Source organism: Ixodes scapularis, unplaced genomic scaffold (genome assembly GCF_016920785.2).
Source record: "Ixodes scapularis isolate PalLabHiFi unplaced genomic scaffold, ASM1692078v2 PGA_scaffold2__306_contigs__length_199485367, whole genome shotgun sequence".
Lineage (NCBI taxonomy): Eukaryota > Metazoa > Arthropoda > Arachnida > Ixodida > Ixodidae > Ixodes > Ixodes scapularis.
This window is the reverse complement of record NW_024609857.1, coordinates 157,580,225-157,598,161: the sequence shown is the minus strand read 5'-3', so window position 1 is coordinate 157,598,161 and position 17,937 is coordinate 157,580,225. Positions and strand designations below refer to the sequence as shown.

At 44.5% G+C, this 17,937-nt stretch overlaps 1 protein-coding gene and 1 long non-coding RNA gene across 5 annotated transcripts; one reads left to right on the top strand and one right to left on the bottom strand.

Annotated features, from left to right (window-relative positions):
- Positions 1-7,912: 7,912 nt before the first annotated feature.
- On the bottom strand, positions 7,913-9,687 carry LOC115320471. Its single transcript, XR_005716406.2, has 2 exons — positions 9,624-9,687; positions 7,913-8,108 (listed from the first exon to the last, which is right to left on the bottom strand). It is a non-coding gene; the product is annotated as an uncharacterized LOC115320471 (long non-coding RNA).
- A 1,394-nt stretch (positions 9,688-11,081) lies between these two features.
- LOC115330555 lies at positions 11,082-14,800 on the top strand. Of its 4 annotated transcripts, XR_005798633.2 has the most exons (8): positions 11,082-11,332; positions 11,594-11,677; positions 11,770-11,838; positions 12,342-12,410; positions 13,183-13,233; positions 13,347-13,385; positions 13,462-14,692; positions 14,764-14,800. XR_005798633.2 is itself a non-coding variant. In XM_040503076.2 (7 exons), the coding sequence occupies exons 1-7, from the start codon at positions 11,305-11,307 to the stop codon at positions 13,701-13,703; spliced, it is 582 nt and encodes a 193-aa protein (XP_040359010.1). In that variant the 5' UTR covers positions 11,082-11,304; the 3' UTR covers positions 13,704-14,800. The 4 variants fall into 4 exon arrangements, 1 of the variants encoding a protein (XP_040359010.1); XR_005716402.3 differs by having other exon boundaries at positions 11,082-11,677; positions 11,756-11,838; XM_040503076.2 differs by having other exon boundaries at positions 13,462-14,800.
- The last annotated feature ends 3,137 nt before the right edge of the window (positions 14,801-17,937 follow it).

The window sequence follows — 17,937 nt, the reverse complement described above, 5'->3', positions numbered from 1 at the left end:
GAAGGTGCTTCAAGGCATCTTGGCAGTGAAATTTGAAGCAAAAAAGCTCTTTTCAGGCGATCTCCTCGTACAAGTGAATGAAAAATACCAAGCTACGGCCTTAGTCAACCTTAAAACCATCCAAGATATCAAGGTCACCGTGTCCGCCCATCGTACACTGAACACTGTACGCGGTGTGATCTCAGAGGATGACCTAATGGACAGTCCTGAGAATGAAATTCTGGAGGGCCTTCAATCCCAAGGGGCTGTGGCTGCAAAACGCATTAATATCCGAAGGGACGGCAAGGAACAGCCCACCAAGCACGTTGTATTGACTTTCAAAAGGAACATTTTGCCACCTACTGTTAAGGCCGGTTACATCAACTGTAAGGTGCGGCCCTATGTCCCAAATCATCTTCGCTGCTTTCGTTGCCAGCGGTACGGACATGGTTCGCGCACTTGCCGCGGTCGCGAGACATGCGCCAGGTGTAGCGGCACCGAGCACACCGCCGACGACTGCAACGCAGATTACAAATGTGCAAATTGCAATGGCAACCACCCAGCCTATTCGAGAACATGCGACCAATTTAAAAAGGAAAAAGAAATTCTCGCACTTAAGGTCAAAGAAAACATATCCTATCATGATGCAAAGCGTCGCGTCTCCGCTTTTCAGAGAGGCTCTTATGCCGAGGCGGTGTCCAGCAGGGGACCTGCACTGCCTAAGGTATCAGTGGCGACCCAGGTGTCCCTTGGGAACCCTGGAAAACCACTCCAGTCCTCGACGCTCAGGTTGAAGCTTTCTCTTCCTGGGCATTCCCTCTCGGCTGCGACAGCAGCTAAAGCACCCAGTCATGCCAAAGACTCGGGTGCAACAGAGGCGATGGATGTAACTCCATCGCCCACTCCTCGCAGGTCGTCCTCCCAAGAGGGGCGAGCCCCCCGCTCCTCCTCTCAGAGGAGGACTTCCTCACCACGGAAACAGCACATTCCACGTGCAGCGCCCGCAGTATCTGTAGAACCCAACCAGGTGGGCGGATCAGTAGTTCGGCCTAGCACGTCGACCACTCGCCCTAAAGTTTTAGGCAAAGGCCGGGGTCTGCCCCCCAAAAGCACCGACTTTTCGGGGTCTGCTGACAGGCTTGCTAGCAAGATAACATTGAATACAGAAGCAATGGCAGACAGTGAAGAACTTTCTGCCCCTGACACAGACCTCGAAGAGATGGAGGTTCAGACCCCAAAGCAAAAAGCTAAAAAGCCGGTCACTCCACCTTAATAATACCCTATAAGAGCAAGGCTTTTCATATTCCTACACAACCACAACAAATTATGTGTGACTCCTTCATGCAGCTAAGATATCCAAGAGCCATTATTAGCTTGGCTAATCTTATGAGCATCATACAGTGGGATTGTCGAGGACTACTTTGTAACTATGATGATGTCTACAATTTGTTGGAGGAACACAACCCTATAGCTCTTTGCCTTCAGGAGACGTATCTAAAAGAAAGCCACTCAAACCTACTAAAGCGTTTCCAGCTATTCCGGAACGATAGGCTATATGGTTCACACGCTTCTGGTGGCGTTGCTATAATAGTCCAAAGATCAACTCCTTGTGTTGAGGTGTGCCTGGACACCAAACTGGAAGCAGTTGCTGCAAAAGTTTTAACTGATCGTGCAATAACTATATGTTCATTATATATACCTCCTAATTATTCATTGAAATATGAAGAACTTGAAGCCCTTGTTAGACAACTTCCACATCCATTTCTTATCCTTGGTGACCTAAATGCCCACAATCCCTTGTGGGGAAGTAACAGACGGGACACGCGGGGAGTAATAATAGAACGATTCCTGCTCTCATCAGATTTATGCTTGATGAATAAAAAAGAACCCACTCACTATAACTTTTCGTCCAACACTTTTACATGTATTGATCTTGCGATAGCTGATCCCAGCTTATTCCCTCTCTTTACATGGTGGGTTATACAGAACCCGTATGGGAGCGATCACTTTCCAGTTGTCCTTGAGCGTTGCCTCCCGCCTCCGACACTGTCATTAAGAGAACCACGATGGAAGTTCGATAAAGCTAATTGGGAAGGTTTTGCCCAGTCCTCACTCCTAGCTTGCTCATCATTTGACCAGCTCTCAGTTGACGAGCTAAACGAACTACTCACACAACATATCCTTGCCGCGGTCATGCGCAACATACCTATAACATCTACGCGCCTCCCCAGGCGCCGGAAACCCTGGTGGAATCAGGATTGCCGCGAGGCAAAGACGAACCAAAACCGAGCGTGGTGTAAACTTAGACGTTATCCTACTCCAAGTAATGTAATTGAATTTAAGAAGATGAAAGCCCAAGCTAGATATATCCACAGACGATCCAAACGTCAGAGTTTTCAGAAGTATGCCTCCTCAATTAACAGTACCACAACATCCAAAGAAATGTGGGACAGAATCCATAAAGTGAATGGCACCTATCGTGTTTTCTCTGTCCCTCTTTTGACTAGAAATGGGTACTGCCCTGCAAATTTGGAGGAGCAGGCCGATATTCTGGGGGAGCACTTTCAATTGATCTCCAGCTCTCAACATTACCCAGCTGTATTCCAACGACATAAGCTCCAAGCGGAACGACAAATTGTTAAAACGTCTGGAGGTGAGAGGGAACATTACAATTTCCTTTTCACATTGCATGAACTCCAGCTGGTATTGAAACATACTAAACTTTCAGCTGCTGGTCCTGATGGCATCCATTATGAAATGCTGAAACATCTTCACCTTTCTACACTAGAATTAATTCTATACCTTTTTAACCGAATCTGGAGGGAAGGATGTTTTCCACTTCAGTGGAAGGTAGCCAACATAATTCCTTTATTAAAACCTGGAAAGGACCCTTCTAAGGTAACCAGCTACAGACCTATAGCCTTAACAGGTTGTTTGGGAAAAACCCTGGAACGTATGATCAACCGAAGGCTAACATATGTCCTTGAAAGAAAAAACTTGCTTGCAAAGTATCAATGTGGTGGCCGTTCCTCTAGGTCTACTCTTGACCATCTTGTTAGGCTTAAAACGACTGTACGTGAGGCCTTTGTAAATAGACAGTTTTGTTTGCCAGTGTTTTTTGATTTAGAAAAAGCATATGACACAACTTGGAGATATGGCATTATAAATGATCTATATAACTTTGGCATTCGTGGTCGAATGCTGGGTGCTATTCAGGACTATTTCGAAAGACGCACATTTCATGTCAAGTTGGGAACTACTCTTTCTAGAGAATTCGTGCAAGAAAATGGCGTACCCCAAGGTGGTGTCCTCAGTGCTACTTTTTTTCTAATAAAAATAAATTCTATTTCGCAAGTAATTCCCCCTTCAGTCCAATATTCCTTGTATGTCGACGACCTTCAAATTTCTGTGTCATCTTGCAATTTTTCTATTTGTGAACGCAGAGTTCAGTTAACAATTAACAATATGGTAAAGTGGGCAAATAATAACGGGTTTACGTTTTCTACCGAGAAAACATCTTGTGTCCTCTTTTCTCGAAAACGTGGACCTGCCCCTGAGCCCGCCTTGACCATGTATGACGTTTCCATCCAGAACAAAGCAATGCAGAAATTTCTTGGCCTTACCTTTGATAGCAAATTGTCCTTCAGCTTCCATATAATTGATCTAAAGAGAAAATGCCATAAAGTACTGAACGTCCTGAAGGTTCTTTCTCACAAGTCATGGGGTTCTGATCGCGTATGTCTATTGAGAATCTACCGCTCACTTGTACGATCCCGACTTGATTATGGAAGTATAGTGTATGGATCGGCAAGAGCATCAACATTAAAGATGTTAGATCCTGTTCACCATAAAGGACTACGTCTCGCCACTGGTGCTTTTCGCACATCCCCGGTGTTGAGCCTTTATGCTGAAGCCAATGAGCTATCTCTTGAGAAAAGGCGATTTTCTTTAGGCTTCATGTACGCACTTAGAATCCGTTCGGTACCGCAACATCCATGTCGGGGAGTTTTAGAACAATCACGTTTCGAAAGAACTTTCCTAAATAAACCCTCAATCATTCCTCCTTTTTCAATGAGAAATAAATCAGAAGCCGTCTCAGCAGGTCTTGACATAAACCTACCTGTTGCTTCGGTTTTAAGAACAATAGCTCCATGGCAATGTTTGCCTGTTGTAGACCTGTCTTTGACCCAATACAATTAGAAAGACACCCCCCATGAAGTGTTAAGGCAAGAATTCTTTACTGCAAGAGAAGTATAACAACTACATCAGCTTTTACACTGATGGCACAAAAAGTGACTCTTCGGTCGGTTGCTCCGCAATCGGGCCTTCATATGAATGTGTGCGGAGAATTAATAGCAACGCGACAATTTTAACGGCAGAGCTTTATGGTTTACTTCTCACCACAAATCACATCACAAAAAAATAGACTTCCATGCTCCATAGTTTACACTGACTCCCTCAGTGCCCTAAGAGCACTCGCATCACTTGAAGCAACGAAAAATCCCCTTGTTACTGATTTACAGTTCAAAGTCTGTACTGCATTGGAAAACAATATTCAAATAGTCTTCTGCTGGGTTTCAAGCCACGTAGGTATTCCCGGAAATGAAGAGGCTGACCGTGCTGCAAACAAATGTAGCGAAAGAAATGTGGATATTGAAAACCTACCGTACAGAGACTACCGTGCAGCCCTAAAGAAGCACATCAGATATAAATGGCAACTAGAATGGAACAGTGAAGTCAACAACAAACTCTATTCTGTAAAGCCTATTTTACAGGAATGGGCGAGTGCCCGGCACCGGGAACGCTTCTTCGAGGTAATCCTGTGCCGGTTAAGAATTGGCCACACGCATCTCACGCATGGGTATTTGCTTCGTCAAGAGGATCCACCCATGTGTGAGCACTGTACAGAACCCCTAAGCGTGGTGCACATTCTCCTTGAATGTCCTGCATATGACAGTAATCGCCGATTTCACTTCTCCCATTTTTATAGAGCCCACCTCCCTTTACACATTGCTTTGTTGCTTGGAGACAAACCTTTCATTAACCATACTCACGTTTTTAATTTCCTAAAAGACCTCGGCCTTTTACACCGACTGTAGTTTAAGCCTTAATTTTTATATTATCACTTACATAATTATACTCACCGTGTCATGCTCATCGTTTTATTTGTTCATTAGCTACTAAAGCTCTTTTCCTCCTTTTAAACCTTTTCCTGCAATAGTACAATGTTTGGCTCTCTATGGCCTAAGGTGCCTTTGTGCCAATAAACCCCAATCAATCAATCAATCAACACCCACAGTCTGCACAGTGAGTTGGCAAGTGTGCATTGCCTTTATTCCTGATTGACAATTCATGTTACCGTGCGCATACATTAACACGACGTCCAGTTTGACCAAAATATACTTTCCCACACGAGAGCGGAATCTCGTATACCACCGCTGCGGAACAATCCTCATACGGTCGGGCGTGATTTTTGTTGAAGCCACTCGTCTTCTCCCTTCTCGGGGCAATCGTTGGACAAAGGCCCGCAAGCTTTTGTGGCGCCGAGAACACGAAAGGTACAGTGCTAATCACTCTTGTCTATAACGCGCGAGCGTGCGGCTTTCTCGGGGGAGGACTAGACTGGTGGCATTCGTGGAAACTAAGCTAATCACGTGGCGCAACATAAACCCTATCAGCTGGCGGCGAACGGGGAAGGCTGCTCGCAGCACGCTTCACGCTCGCTTCTAATCGCTTATCTGACCGTTTATTGCTTGCGCGCTGTTGTGAGCATATCAACGGGTTTCTTTTTTCTGCATGCGGTCTTTTCTTTTTCCAATTCCGTTAGACGTGTTTCGGTGTTGTTGTTGTTGATTACGGGCTTTATGGCGCAAAGCTACTATGGCCATACTGCGCCAAGCTTGTTTAGTTAAAACATACTCAGGACTTATTGATACAAATTATCTAAAAAAGGTTTATATGAAAAAGTTAAAAGTCATAGAATTAAAATTACAACTCCAGTAGAAAGCCGGTTTTTCTTAAGTAATCTATGATACGATCAAAAAGTACTATAGGAACCTCCTCAATTAGCAGCGCTGGGTGAAAAAGAATCTGGTGCAAAAAAAAAAAAGAAAAAAAAAAAACTCGGGGAAATGTGTACGTCGTTCTTGCTCAAGCCCTGAGCACAGCCACAAAATGTGTAAAATTGCTAAACGCTCCCCACAGTCGTCACACACGGGTGGGGCTTCCCCGCTGAGCAGATGTTTGTGGGTGAGGAAGGAGTGTCCAATAGACGACACAAAAGAACTTCATGGCGGCGGGTTTTGTGGGATGCACTCTCCCACATACCAAGAGCTGGTTTAATCCTGTGAAGTTTGTTTTCGCATTCCAGACTCCACTCCGATTGCCATAGCTGGAAACCTAATGATTTTACCAAGGGCATAAGTCGGCCTTTTAAGCTGTCCTCACTCAAACTCACGAACACCATTTTTTCTGCAATCAGAACACACGCCCACCCACGATCACGATTTATTCAAAATAGGGTCACCAACCGGACTTACCCGCCCGGTTCAATACAAACCCAAAACTCACTCGCCGTCATCATCACGGTCGCCACGCTCACAGATCATCAAGGTCATCACGAATCGTCAGACTCACAGGTCCTCACACTCACAGGTCATCACGGTCCTCACGACACTCACACTCACAGGTCCTCACACTCACAGGTCATCACGGTCCTCACGGCACTCACACTCACAGCTCCTCACGGTCCTCACACTCACAGGTCATCATGCTCATCACACTCACAGGCCCTTACGGTCCTCACACTCACATGTCCTCACACCCACAGGTCATCACGGTCCTCACGACACTCACACTCACAGGTCCTCACACTCACAGGTCATAACGGTCCTCACGGCACTCACACTCACAGCTCGTCACGGTCCTCACACTCACAGGTCAACATGCTCATCACACTCACAGGCCCTTACGGTCCTCACACTCACATGTCCTCACGGTCCTCACACTCACAGGTCATCACGGTCCTCACGACACTCACACTCACAGGTCCTCACGGTCCTCACACTCACAGGTCACCACGGTCCTCACGGCACTCACACTCACAGGTCCTCACGCTCATCACACTTACAGGTCATCACGCTTACAGGTTGCTTTCTTCGTGTTTTTTTTTCTTTTTGGTTTCTCGCAAGTCGTTTGTTTGTCTTCGCGTGAGTCGTGCGGTGGGGAAACTACCCCAGAACAGTAAACTTCTGAACAAATTGTCCAACTGGAAAGAAATGTACTTGTACTATGTGTACGTTTATGCTCCGCACATTTCTACCGAACTTCGTTAACCTGGATTAATTACGAAAGAAACTAAATACGAGCTGACGAAAGGGGGCGTGTTTGACTTTCGCCTGCTGACAAGGGCGGCGGTAAAACACAAACGCGCCTTCTGACAGCCCAAGCAACCACTGGACATCCATCGGACATCCGATGGATATCCTTTTCGGATATATCGTACATCCGAGGGCCATCCGCGAAAATCCGAAGGACGTCCCGTGGACGTCCGACGGACGTACAAAGGTAAGAGTTTTGTACGTCCGGAGGACATCCGAACAGGGATCCTCAGCGGACATACTTTGAATATCGCGCCTCAAAATCCCTAGGGATTAGGGCATTACGTCTAAAGGCCCGTTCACACTCTTGCGACCGAGTAAAACCGAGAGAGACCACTCCGGTTTTTAAGCCTCTTGCGATCTCTTAGGACCAGCTCCGCTGCAGCGCATCCGGTCCTAAGAAGTCGCAAAAGGCTTAAAAACCGGTCTGGTCACTCGGTCGCAAGAGTGTGAACGGCGCTTTATGCTTTACCCTTTACTTGGACAGCTATGAATGTTCAAAATGTCGTACCCTAGCCCGCATGCTGTGCCAATGAAAGACCATGAGCCAAATCTATATTGAAATAAGATGATAATTTTAATAGTATGCATTTTCTCCAGATCTTCTGGTGGCTCCACTCCTCGACAGTCGCCCTTTTTGTCAACTGTGCAATACCTTTCTGCCCTGGAAAGCTCTTCTGCCATATATTTAGCAGCTGTCTTGCTGTTGTCTGACCCATGTCCTAGTCAGACCTTGGAGGGAGTGTCCGTCTGTAAACAAATGAAAGAAATATGCTTTAATTATATTAATTGGACTATATGAATGGCACTTGTGCCTAGAGACTTTTTCAGTATTTTTAGCCTATGTTATCTACCAGATTGGCTGTGTCGTGGAAAAGCAATCTCATGCCTAGCGAGAAAAGCTTAAGATACCAGTGCCGGTAACTATCGCAAATTAACCGGACGAGTGACGAAGTGCTAGTCCTCGGTGGAGGGAGGCCGCTACGGCTCCCCCTCTCCCCCGCCAAGCAAACAAATTGACGAAGGTATGAGTGCATATTCACAACACACTGAAACCTACCTGTAGATGACGGGGAAAAGCTATTCCCTGTCATCTAAAGGGAAGTTTAAGTGTGTTATGAACATATGGTGCAAAATCCAGGCATGGGGAGGTCCCTCTGCACCATGCAGCCGTAAGAAAACAAGTTGACAAAGGCATAAGTGAGGGCAATTATCACATACACTGTCAACGTACCTGTAGCTCACAGCGGCAGACTGGATGTGCTTGACCCAGGTGTGGGGAAACCCCTCTCCACCGTGCAGCCCTAAGAAAACAAGTTGACAAAGGCATAAGTGAGGGCAATTATCACATACACCGTCAACGTACCTGTAGCTCACAGCGGCAGACTGGATGTGCTTGACCCAGGCGTGGGGAAGCCCCTCTCTACCGTGCAGCCCTAAGAAAACAAGTTGACAAAGGCATAAGTGAGGGCAATTATCACATACACCGTCAAGGTACCTGTAGCTCACAGCGGCAGACTGGATGTGCTTGACCCAGGTGTGGGGAAACCCCTCTCCACCGTGCAGCCCTAAGAAAACAAGTTGACAAAGGCATAAGTGAGGGCAATTATCACATACACTGTCAACGTACCTGTAGCTCACAGCGGCAGACTGGATGTGCTTGACCCAGGTGTGGGGAAACCCCTCTCTACCGTGCAGCCCTAAGAAAACAAGTTGACAAAGGCATAAGTGAGGGCAATTATCACATACACCGTCAAGGTACCTGTAGCTCACAGCGGCAGACTGGATGTGCTTGACCCAGGCGTGGGGAAGCCCCTCTCCACCGTGCAGACCTAAGAAAACAAGTTGACAAAGGCATAAGTGAGGGCAATTTTCACGTACACCGTCAACGTACCTGTAGCTCACAGCGGCAGACTGGATGTGCTTGACCCAGGTGTGGGGAAACCCCTCTCCACCGCGCAGCCCTAAGAAAACAAGTTGAGAAAGGCATAAGTGAGGGCAATTTTCACGTACACCGTCAACGTACCTGTAGCTCACAGCGGCAGACTTGATGTGCTTGACCCAGGCGTGGGGAAGCCCCTCTCCACCGTGCAGACTTAAGAAAACAAGTTGACAAAGGCATAAGTGAGGGCAATTTTCACGTACACCTTCAACGTACCTGTAGCTCACAGCGGCAGACTGGATGTGCTTGACCCAGGCGTGGGGAAACCCCTGTGTTGACAAAGGCATAAGTGAGGGCAATTGTCACGTACACTGTCAACGTACCTGTAGCTCACAGCGGCAGACTGGATGTGCTTGACCCAGGTGTGGGGAAGCCCCTCTCCACCGTGCAGACCTAAGAAAACAAGTTGACAAAGGCATGAGTGCGTGCAATTTTCACGTACACCGTCAACGTACCTGTAGCTCACAGTCGCAGACTGGATGTGCTTCCAGCCAGACAGGAACGGGTGATGACGGAAAAAACAAAGCGTGGTACGGATGATATGCGCGAAATAACGAAGCGGTTCAGAATGAGACTAAACTAACTTTCCCAAAAATAGAAACAAGTAGGCCGTTCAACTATAGGTGAACGAAAGTTGTGAAACGCTAGCCAACATCTGTACTAGTCCTTTAGGACGCTACTTACGAAAACACGAACGGAATGAATTTCGAGTAACACAAAAAGAGAGGGGGATGGAAAAAAAGGACGTGGTATGGAAAGCAAGTACTAACCCGAAATGGAGAACTCAAGCAGATAGTTCAACTAGACGAAAAGTTCTTCTGGAACATTGTCCAACGTGAGTACTGCCACACACGCACCATACTACTTAAAACAGAAATAAAAATATTTTAGTAACACCGTTGTATAACCGTTGACACGCGACAGCAACAACGTGGACACGGAAGAAACAAAGAAAAAGAACAAAACTCGAAAATCGGGTTGCCAGCCGAGACAGGTGAGGTCGCGAAGCTGGCTATACCGATCAGTGGTTAGTCGGTATATGATTCAATAAGAATATACTTCTCGCTACTTTTCTTGTTTGTTGTTAAAAATTAGGCATAATTATTTTACTGCTTGTTGCCGAGCGTGTTGGTGTAAACTGCAATTCATGAAATCAACGTAGGACAACACCAAGGATGACACCGACGGTACGACTGTGCTGTTATAATTTGTCTGTGGAGATTTGTTTAAATTGATAAGTCACCAAACTAATGTATGAATAAAACAAACGCTACCAATTTATTTATTTATTGATGTTTAACCCCGACGTCATGTAGTTTTCAACTTTTCTAGGTGCCGCTAGTGTCACATATCCGTTAAAATCCATAGCCAACGAAATCCATCGATATTTGTGCATTGTCGGCTCTAGGAGCGCGTGGTTTGGACTCTGGTGTTACCACGACCGGGTTTTACGTTTTACTGTCGGTGAAAGCGACGGTACCGTGAAACCGCCGCCATTTCAGCAGCTCAAGGTAAATGTTTAGCTTTTGCATAACTTTTTAAATCCGGTTAGTGTTGATGACTTTCTCACATCAGTTTTTCTGTTCATTTTCAGGGATGTATGCAATTGTGGAATTTAGGCTAACCCAAGAGGTGGAGATCGTGCCTTACACGTGGGTCACGGGAAACAACTGTTTATGGCCGAAGGTGTGCACCGATAAGGCTGTCAAGCTAGTGCGAAAGGGGGGGCCACCAGGACCAGGGTTTTCTGAGTTCGAGGTGACTGTGAAAAAACTATTCAGTGAGTATATTGCATCTCTTCATGCGTGCAGCAGTGTTCATTAATTGTAAGTATTTTTTTCTTATGTAACTACAGATTCCTACGAAGAAGGGCGATCTAAGTTGGAGCGGTCGCGGTTCACATCTGATCTCTCGGACGAGGAGATACGCCCAAAGCGTAGGAGATTTCGCCCCACACGCTGGAGCGAGTCCGACTCAAGCTCGGATGAATTCCCGGAAGCCCCGATGCCGCTCTGCGCACGGCAGAACTCGCGTAACGCTATTTGATTTTTATTTTGTTCTGCAGCTGACAGCCTTGTTGACCGTTGCAACTGTTTCTTAACCTTTAGCTTAGAATTCGAACCTGGCACTTGATAAGTCTAGGGTGTGTCGTCAGACGTACTTGATCTGTCGTTTTACGTAAACAATGTGCTTATATAGGGGGTTGGGGCACAACTGCATTTTTTATATTTTGGGAGATCAATTTGTACTTTTTTCATCTTACAATTTGAGGTTTTCTGGTCGCTTTTCACAGCCAGTAGCCAGAGACTGGAATCACAGAGTGCGAGCCCGGCAAGATCAATACACAGTGAAATGTCGCAAGCTGCACTAATGCGAGGTACAGTTTCTCCTGAAAACCACTTATATTGTTTTTCGCTTTTTGTATTCTAATGTTACCAATTCCCAACTTAATCAGACATCTCCAAACAGGTGCTAGTGGTTCGTCCCAGTCGTCTAGCACTTCGATAAACACGCTGGCTCCCAGTCCACAAGATAAAGGTAGCTATAGGGTGTTTTCACTGACGTAATTTCGTCCACCATTTTGTTGTTGTGAGCTGTCTGGCGTGTGCCAAACTCGAGCATTCCAAGGATTGACACGCCCCCTCAAATGCGTAGAGCACCGCTGACATCATCTCAACCGGTTACGATGTAATCCTTCAATGTAGTAAATTTGTGTGAAAAAACAAGCTAACAACAAAATGCCAAATTGACGTTATGTGCGAACAACCTATAATGTATGGCCATTTTACAAATGAGGGGCTATGCACATATTGCTGCAAGTTGAGGTGCAAAGCTTGCAGAACCAATTAACTTTAATTTCATTTCCGTGTGAGCGCTGAAGTTTTATATTTAATCAAATTTGGGCAAGCAAATATATGGAGCACCATGCCACCAAAAACAAGGTGGCTTTCTTCACATCTAGGAACCTAAATATGAGAAAAATCCATGTCACCATGTACCCTTCTTGCATGTAGCCCCTTCAATTGTCTTTATCTTCGCAGGTGCCTGTGGTTCGTTCCAGACACCTAAAACGTCAACAAGGACACCGGCTCCCAGTTCACGAAATAAAGGTACATTGCATGATCGTTTTACAAATAAAGAGCTACGCACACTAGCAGTGCAAATTCAAATGCAAAGCTTGCAAAAACAATCGCCATCTCTTTCATATCTTCCTGGGTGAAGTTTTATATTTAATCAAATTTGAGCAAGCAAATGTATGGCGCACCATACCGCCAAAAACGAAGTGACTTTTTCACATCTGGAAACTTTTCGGTAGGCTTTTAGCATATTAAATAAAGTGAACTCTCCAGAGGTGGATATTTTTTTGCCTGGAAGTTTTAGCGTGCGAGCCCTGCTCAAGGTATACATTGATTGTATGTTTTCCTTTCTGTTTTTTAAACAACAGATATGGGGGCAACAGGTTTCTGCGCTGTATGTTTTCCACTGTCGGAGGTCACATTCTGTTGATATTACATATGTAAATTTTTTTCCTACTTTTTAGGCATGTTTTTTAATTTTGTATTCTGTGTCATTTGAGCTCTTGCATGTATGCATGTTGCACCCTCCTGTAGGCCCACGGGCTCTTCAAGGGCAGTTCAGAAGTACCAAATAAATAAATAACATAAATAAATATGAGAAGCAATCCAAGTCACCTTGTACCCTTACTGCATCTAGCGCCTGCAGTTGTCTTTATCTTCGTAGATGCCAGTGGTTTTTCAACCGCATCTCAAACATTGACAAGGATGTCGGCTCTCAGTCGATTAGATCAAGGTACTTTACTGCAGAATTGTGTTGCAGCTGCGTATTAAGATATTTTGTGTGTCCTTCATTAAATTTTTTCAGCACTGCAGGCTATGCAACACATGACGCCTAGCACCAGTGCTTCGACCTGCGGTAAGCTAATTTGATTTCAATTGTTTTTCTTTCACAGCATGGTTGCACAACTTTGAATAGTTTTGAAATGGCTAAGCTCTTGACTTTTTGCCATCTTTTTTTTTTCTTTTTAGCTGATCTGCGGGCCACTGCTAGGATCTTGAGTGCTGCTGGTAAGTAGGATGTTGTCTCCTGCCTGCACTAATTTTATTTGCCAATATTTATTTCAAGCCTTTTCTTTGCATGCAGAGTTTCAGCGACGGGTGCTGAATGGGATGAGCGTCATGAGGAGCCAGCAGACGGAGATAATGGACATGATTTCGACATTGCTACGAGCGCGTGAGAGTTTCGTTGTAGAGCCCAGCCAGCCGATCCTCGTTGATCCCCTCGACACTCCTGAAGCAATTGAGGTGTTTGATGGCGCTCTTACAGATGCCACGAGTGAGGCTTTCGTAAGCAATTGCTGTTATCAATGCCTGCCCATACTCTAGTTTTTGTCACTTACTGAGGCAAGTATTGGTGTTTGCATTCTCTAGGCTTTGCTGTTATGTCTTATCCCTAGTGTGCAGCTAAGGTTAAGACATGCAGATAACAAATAAGCTAGGAGCAAGCTGTGATTTTAAATCGAGATGCATCGAAGGGGTGAGACTGCCTGTTCTCTGGTAAGCAACAAAGGTGTTTGTAATGGTGCTATACTTTAGCATTATTTCATGAGTGTAGAGCAAGCTCTGACTACTTCCGTATTTCTTCAAATGGCAACTCTGTCCCACAGTTCCAGATCTTAGAGCATGGGAAATGACTAATGAGATAGAACAATGACTAGGAGGTGTAAACAACTGCCCAAATAAAATAAAATTTGGGCCCTCACATTCATTCAATCTTTCTCAAGGTATCACCAGTTCACTCATACTGGCCTCGGAGATAAAGAGGGGGTGTGAATTGGCTAATTGTAAAGCCTAGCCCAGTTAATACAAGCTGTAAACCCATTCATGCTCAGGTTCTTTCTATCCAGCTAACCTTGAATGCCAAACATTTTTGGCTATACTTGCTTTCTGGGTATCGTAATGCTCCTTATGTCATGTCTTACGTTCCCCAGGCACCAGCCCCACGTTTTATGTGCTCAAACACGGCATTGGCATTTTGCATGGACAGTGAATTGAGGATTGCATTTTCTTATAACCAAGGTTATTGCCCCAAGATGAACCCTTTCCATGATATAAGTAGCTTTGGGGATAGCGTTTCACTGGTCAGAGTAAAACAGCGAAAACTGGCTATGTCTTGTTCGTATTAACTGTGTCGTGCTCTGTACGTTCCTTCCAGGTTGTGGAGCTGACCTCCCTTGGGGACCTGTCTATCAAAACAACTGTAAGGTCTATGCTTGCACACCTGATTAGTGACGAAGCTGCAGCCAAGTTCAGCATGGATGGGCGCAAAGGGAAGAAGGTTTTCCGTAGCCTTAAGCTGTACAAATTGATCTTTGGTAAGTAGAAGTTTGCAACGCAATTCCCTGCCTTTTTAAGTTGTACTATAAGGGTCATCTATTGCTTTCAGCTGCTATAAAGCGGACAAAGCACTGCAAAGAGTCTACGAAAAAAGAGGTGGAAACGGAAGTCAAGGAGTGGCTTCGCCGCGCAAAGGAGAGGTGCACCACTTCTAAGGGAGAGTAGGCATCTACCTTCAAGTGTGAGAAAGGTGCCTCTGCCCTGGTTCTGATTGCAAATAAAAAACTATTTTGCTGTCTAACATCCTTGATTCCTTCTAGCTTACGAAACATAAGGCCAACTGGCACTGCGACATCACTACGTAAAATGTAATCAAATGATTGCAAAATTACTTTAAAAAGTAGTACACATGCATCACAATTCATTTGATTACTTGTAGTCGAGAACATACAATACTGTTTTTCTTTTTACCGCACACAGTATCAGCTTGAAAGGAGCTTACAATTCTAAGGTTCTAGGCCTCTATTAATGGACCTTCGGACAACACTTGAAAAAAAAAAAACGAATTACCGATGTGTCCACCTCTTTTTTTCCCCGTCATACCTATTGAATGATCTTGGAGACCCCAGAAAGCATCTATTGCGCCCCTCAAACCCTTAGCAAATCCTAGAGGGCCCATCAGACTTTGCAGAAAATTGTGATGGGCCCCTATGGAACTTCAGGAAATACTGTGATGGGACCTCTTAAGACCTCAGGAAATCTTGAAGGGGCCATCAAATCTGTCAAAGAATCTTGGGGGGGGGGGGGGGGGCCCCAAACCTATCTTCATTAGGGAAAGGTATATCCTCTGCACAAAAAGGTTCTGTTATGATAATCGTTTAGTGCAGAATGGGACCACTTTTAAGTAACTGTTTTTGAATGGTTTCCCAATACCTATTGGGATATGTTCGAACATCCGCAAATGGACAGCCCTCGGACATCCATTTCTGTATATCCACAGGACGTCCACTATTAGTCCGAATTTGGACGTACGGAAACGGATGTCCAGTGTACGTCCGACGGACGTCCTTCCCTGGCAATGGATATTCGGCTCTTGTTCGGACGTCCGACAGACATACGTGGTTGCTTGGGAGGTTACACAGAGAACGTCGCAGTGATTAGAGCATCACCTGACTGTCCATACCTCGCTCATTTGTACACAGATAAACGATTACTACATATATCACCCCCGTTTCTTTTTTTGTGCCAACCACACGTGCTTCTAGGACGTTTATGCAGCACACATATATATATATATATATATATATATATATATATATATATATATATATTATTATATATATATATATATATATATATATATATATATATATATATATATATATATATATATATATATATATATAGTAAACATATGCATCGACCAAATTTTTTTTTCTGTTTGGGGAGGGCAATAATATTAGGTAGGTGGTTTCACGTGACGTACCTCTGGTTTGAAATCGCACCATAATTCCTGTTGCAGTGGTGTCCGTTAGACGTATGCTATTCTATGAGCAGAGGCCGCGGAGGCCGAGTTTTCCTTCTCACTCGAGTTGCTTCTGCTTTTGTTTATCGACCGTGCTTGCCGGAGTAGGCTGAGATTTAAGGAATCCTCGGCCGGCATTGTTTGCTGGGTATTTATATGGGCGGGAACAAAGTGTACTAAATGGTTAAAAATCTTCACCTGTGCTTGTAATCTCGGGGGTGCCTCAGGGAAGTGTACTGGGACCCTTGTTATTTCTTATATTTATTAACGACATTTGCGAGGGAATACAGTCAAATATCAAGTTAGTTGCGGATTATTGTGTATTATACTGAGTTATAGAAAATGACGCAGACGTCTGTATGATGCAAAAAAGATTTAGGAATGTTAGAACGCTGGTGCAATCATTGAGAAATGGGCTTGAATATAAAAAAAAAGTGAAAATACATGTGTTTTACTCAATCTATTGTTAGCACGGCTACGTATAAGCAGTCTTGTACACGTTACTCAAAAAAAGTAATCGATTACAATTACTATTACTCTTGGCTAAAAAGTATTCGATTAGATTACTTGATTACTCGACGGCAAAAGTAATTGGACATTACTTAAAGAAGTAATCGTTACTTTTCCGATTACTTTATTGTGTTTAGCTTTAGCGCTCATAACAATGAACTACTTCCAACCTATATTTCACATTTGCACAAGTATTGAAGAAAAACTGGCTCCCTCTTCGTGGTCGTTGCACCTTCACGATGAGGACACAAGCATAGAATTCGTTTGAAGACGTTTAATGATTTGGGCGTTCGCCAGTGTGTGTGTGTGTGGGGGGGGGGGGAGGGGGGGGGGGCGGAGGGGGTTCTAGATCTTGTTAAGCTTGAGCAAGGGTTGTCGCTCAAAGTTTGCGTCGCTCATTTTATTATTCACATGTGGATGAGTTCGCATGTTATACAAAAGAGCAGCAGCTCCAGGATTTGAAACGGATAATGTGTAGTATCCATTAGTGGAAGAGATCGCCCCGACCACTTCTCAACTCGAAACATTGATTGTCACAAAGACCACGTAGGGGAAATGGGGAAATATTTCAACTGCCTTTGACGCCAACTGCCTCTAACTTCGCCCTGAATGACCTTTGTCACGCACTGTGGCTTCCCTGCGGCTTCCAACTCGTAATCCCAGCTCGAAAAAAAAAAAAAAAGAAAAACGGACATTCCGCAGAAACTGTACATAGAAAGAGATTGACCTCGTTTCATACAGCTCCGCAAAAATCTTTCCTTTTTCCGTTCGAAAAAAAAAAAAAGAAGCAAATTTTATTTTTGTCATTTCATAAAAAAAAGGCGTGTGCCGGGGGGGGGGGGGGGGGGGGGGTTCCGTGGACAAATTGTAACGGTTACAAGTAATTTTATTACTTCAAAAAGTAATCAGATTACTCTTGTGATTACTGCCTAAAAAAAGTAATCAACTGATTACAAAATTACTCCAAAAAGTAATCGATTACAAGTAATTTGATTACTTGTAATGCGTACGGTACAAGTCTGCGTATAAGATAAAAAAAAAAAATATGAACTTGAGCAGGTAGATAAACACAGGTATTTGGGAGTTAATTTTTCGAGTAATCTAAAATGGAATGACCACATCAGTGATGTGATTGGCCTAAGCCATTTCGGAGCACCTTTTGGAGCAGCCAAAACACTGTTTTGGAGCAGCAAATGTGGCTTTTGGAGCAGCCAAAACAGTGTTTTGGAGAAGAAAAAAGTGACTTTT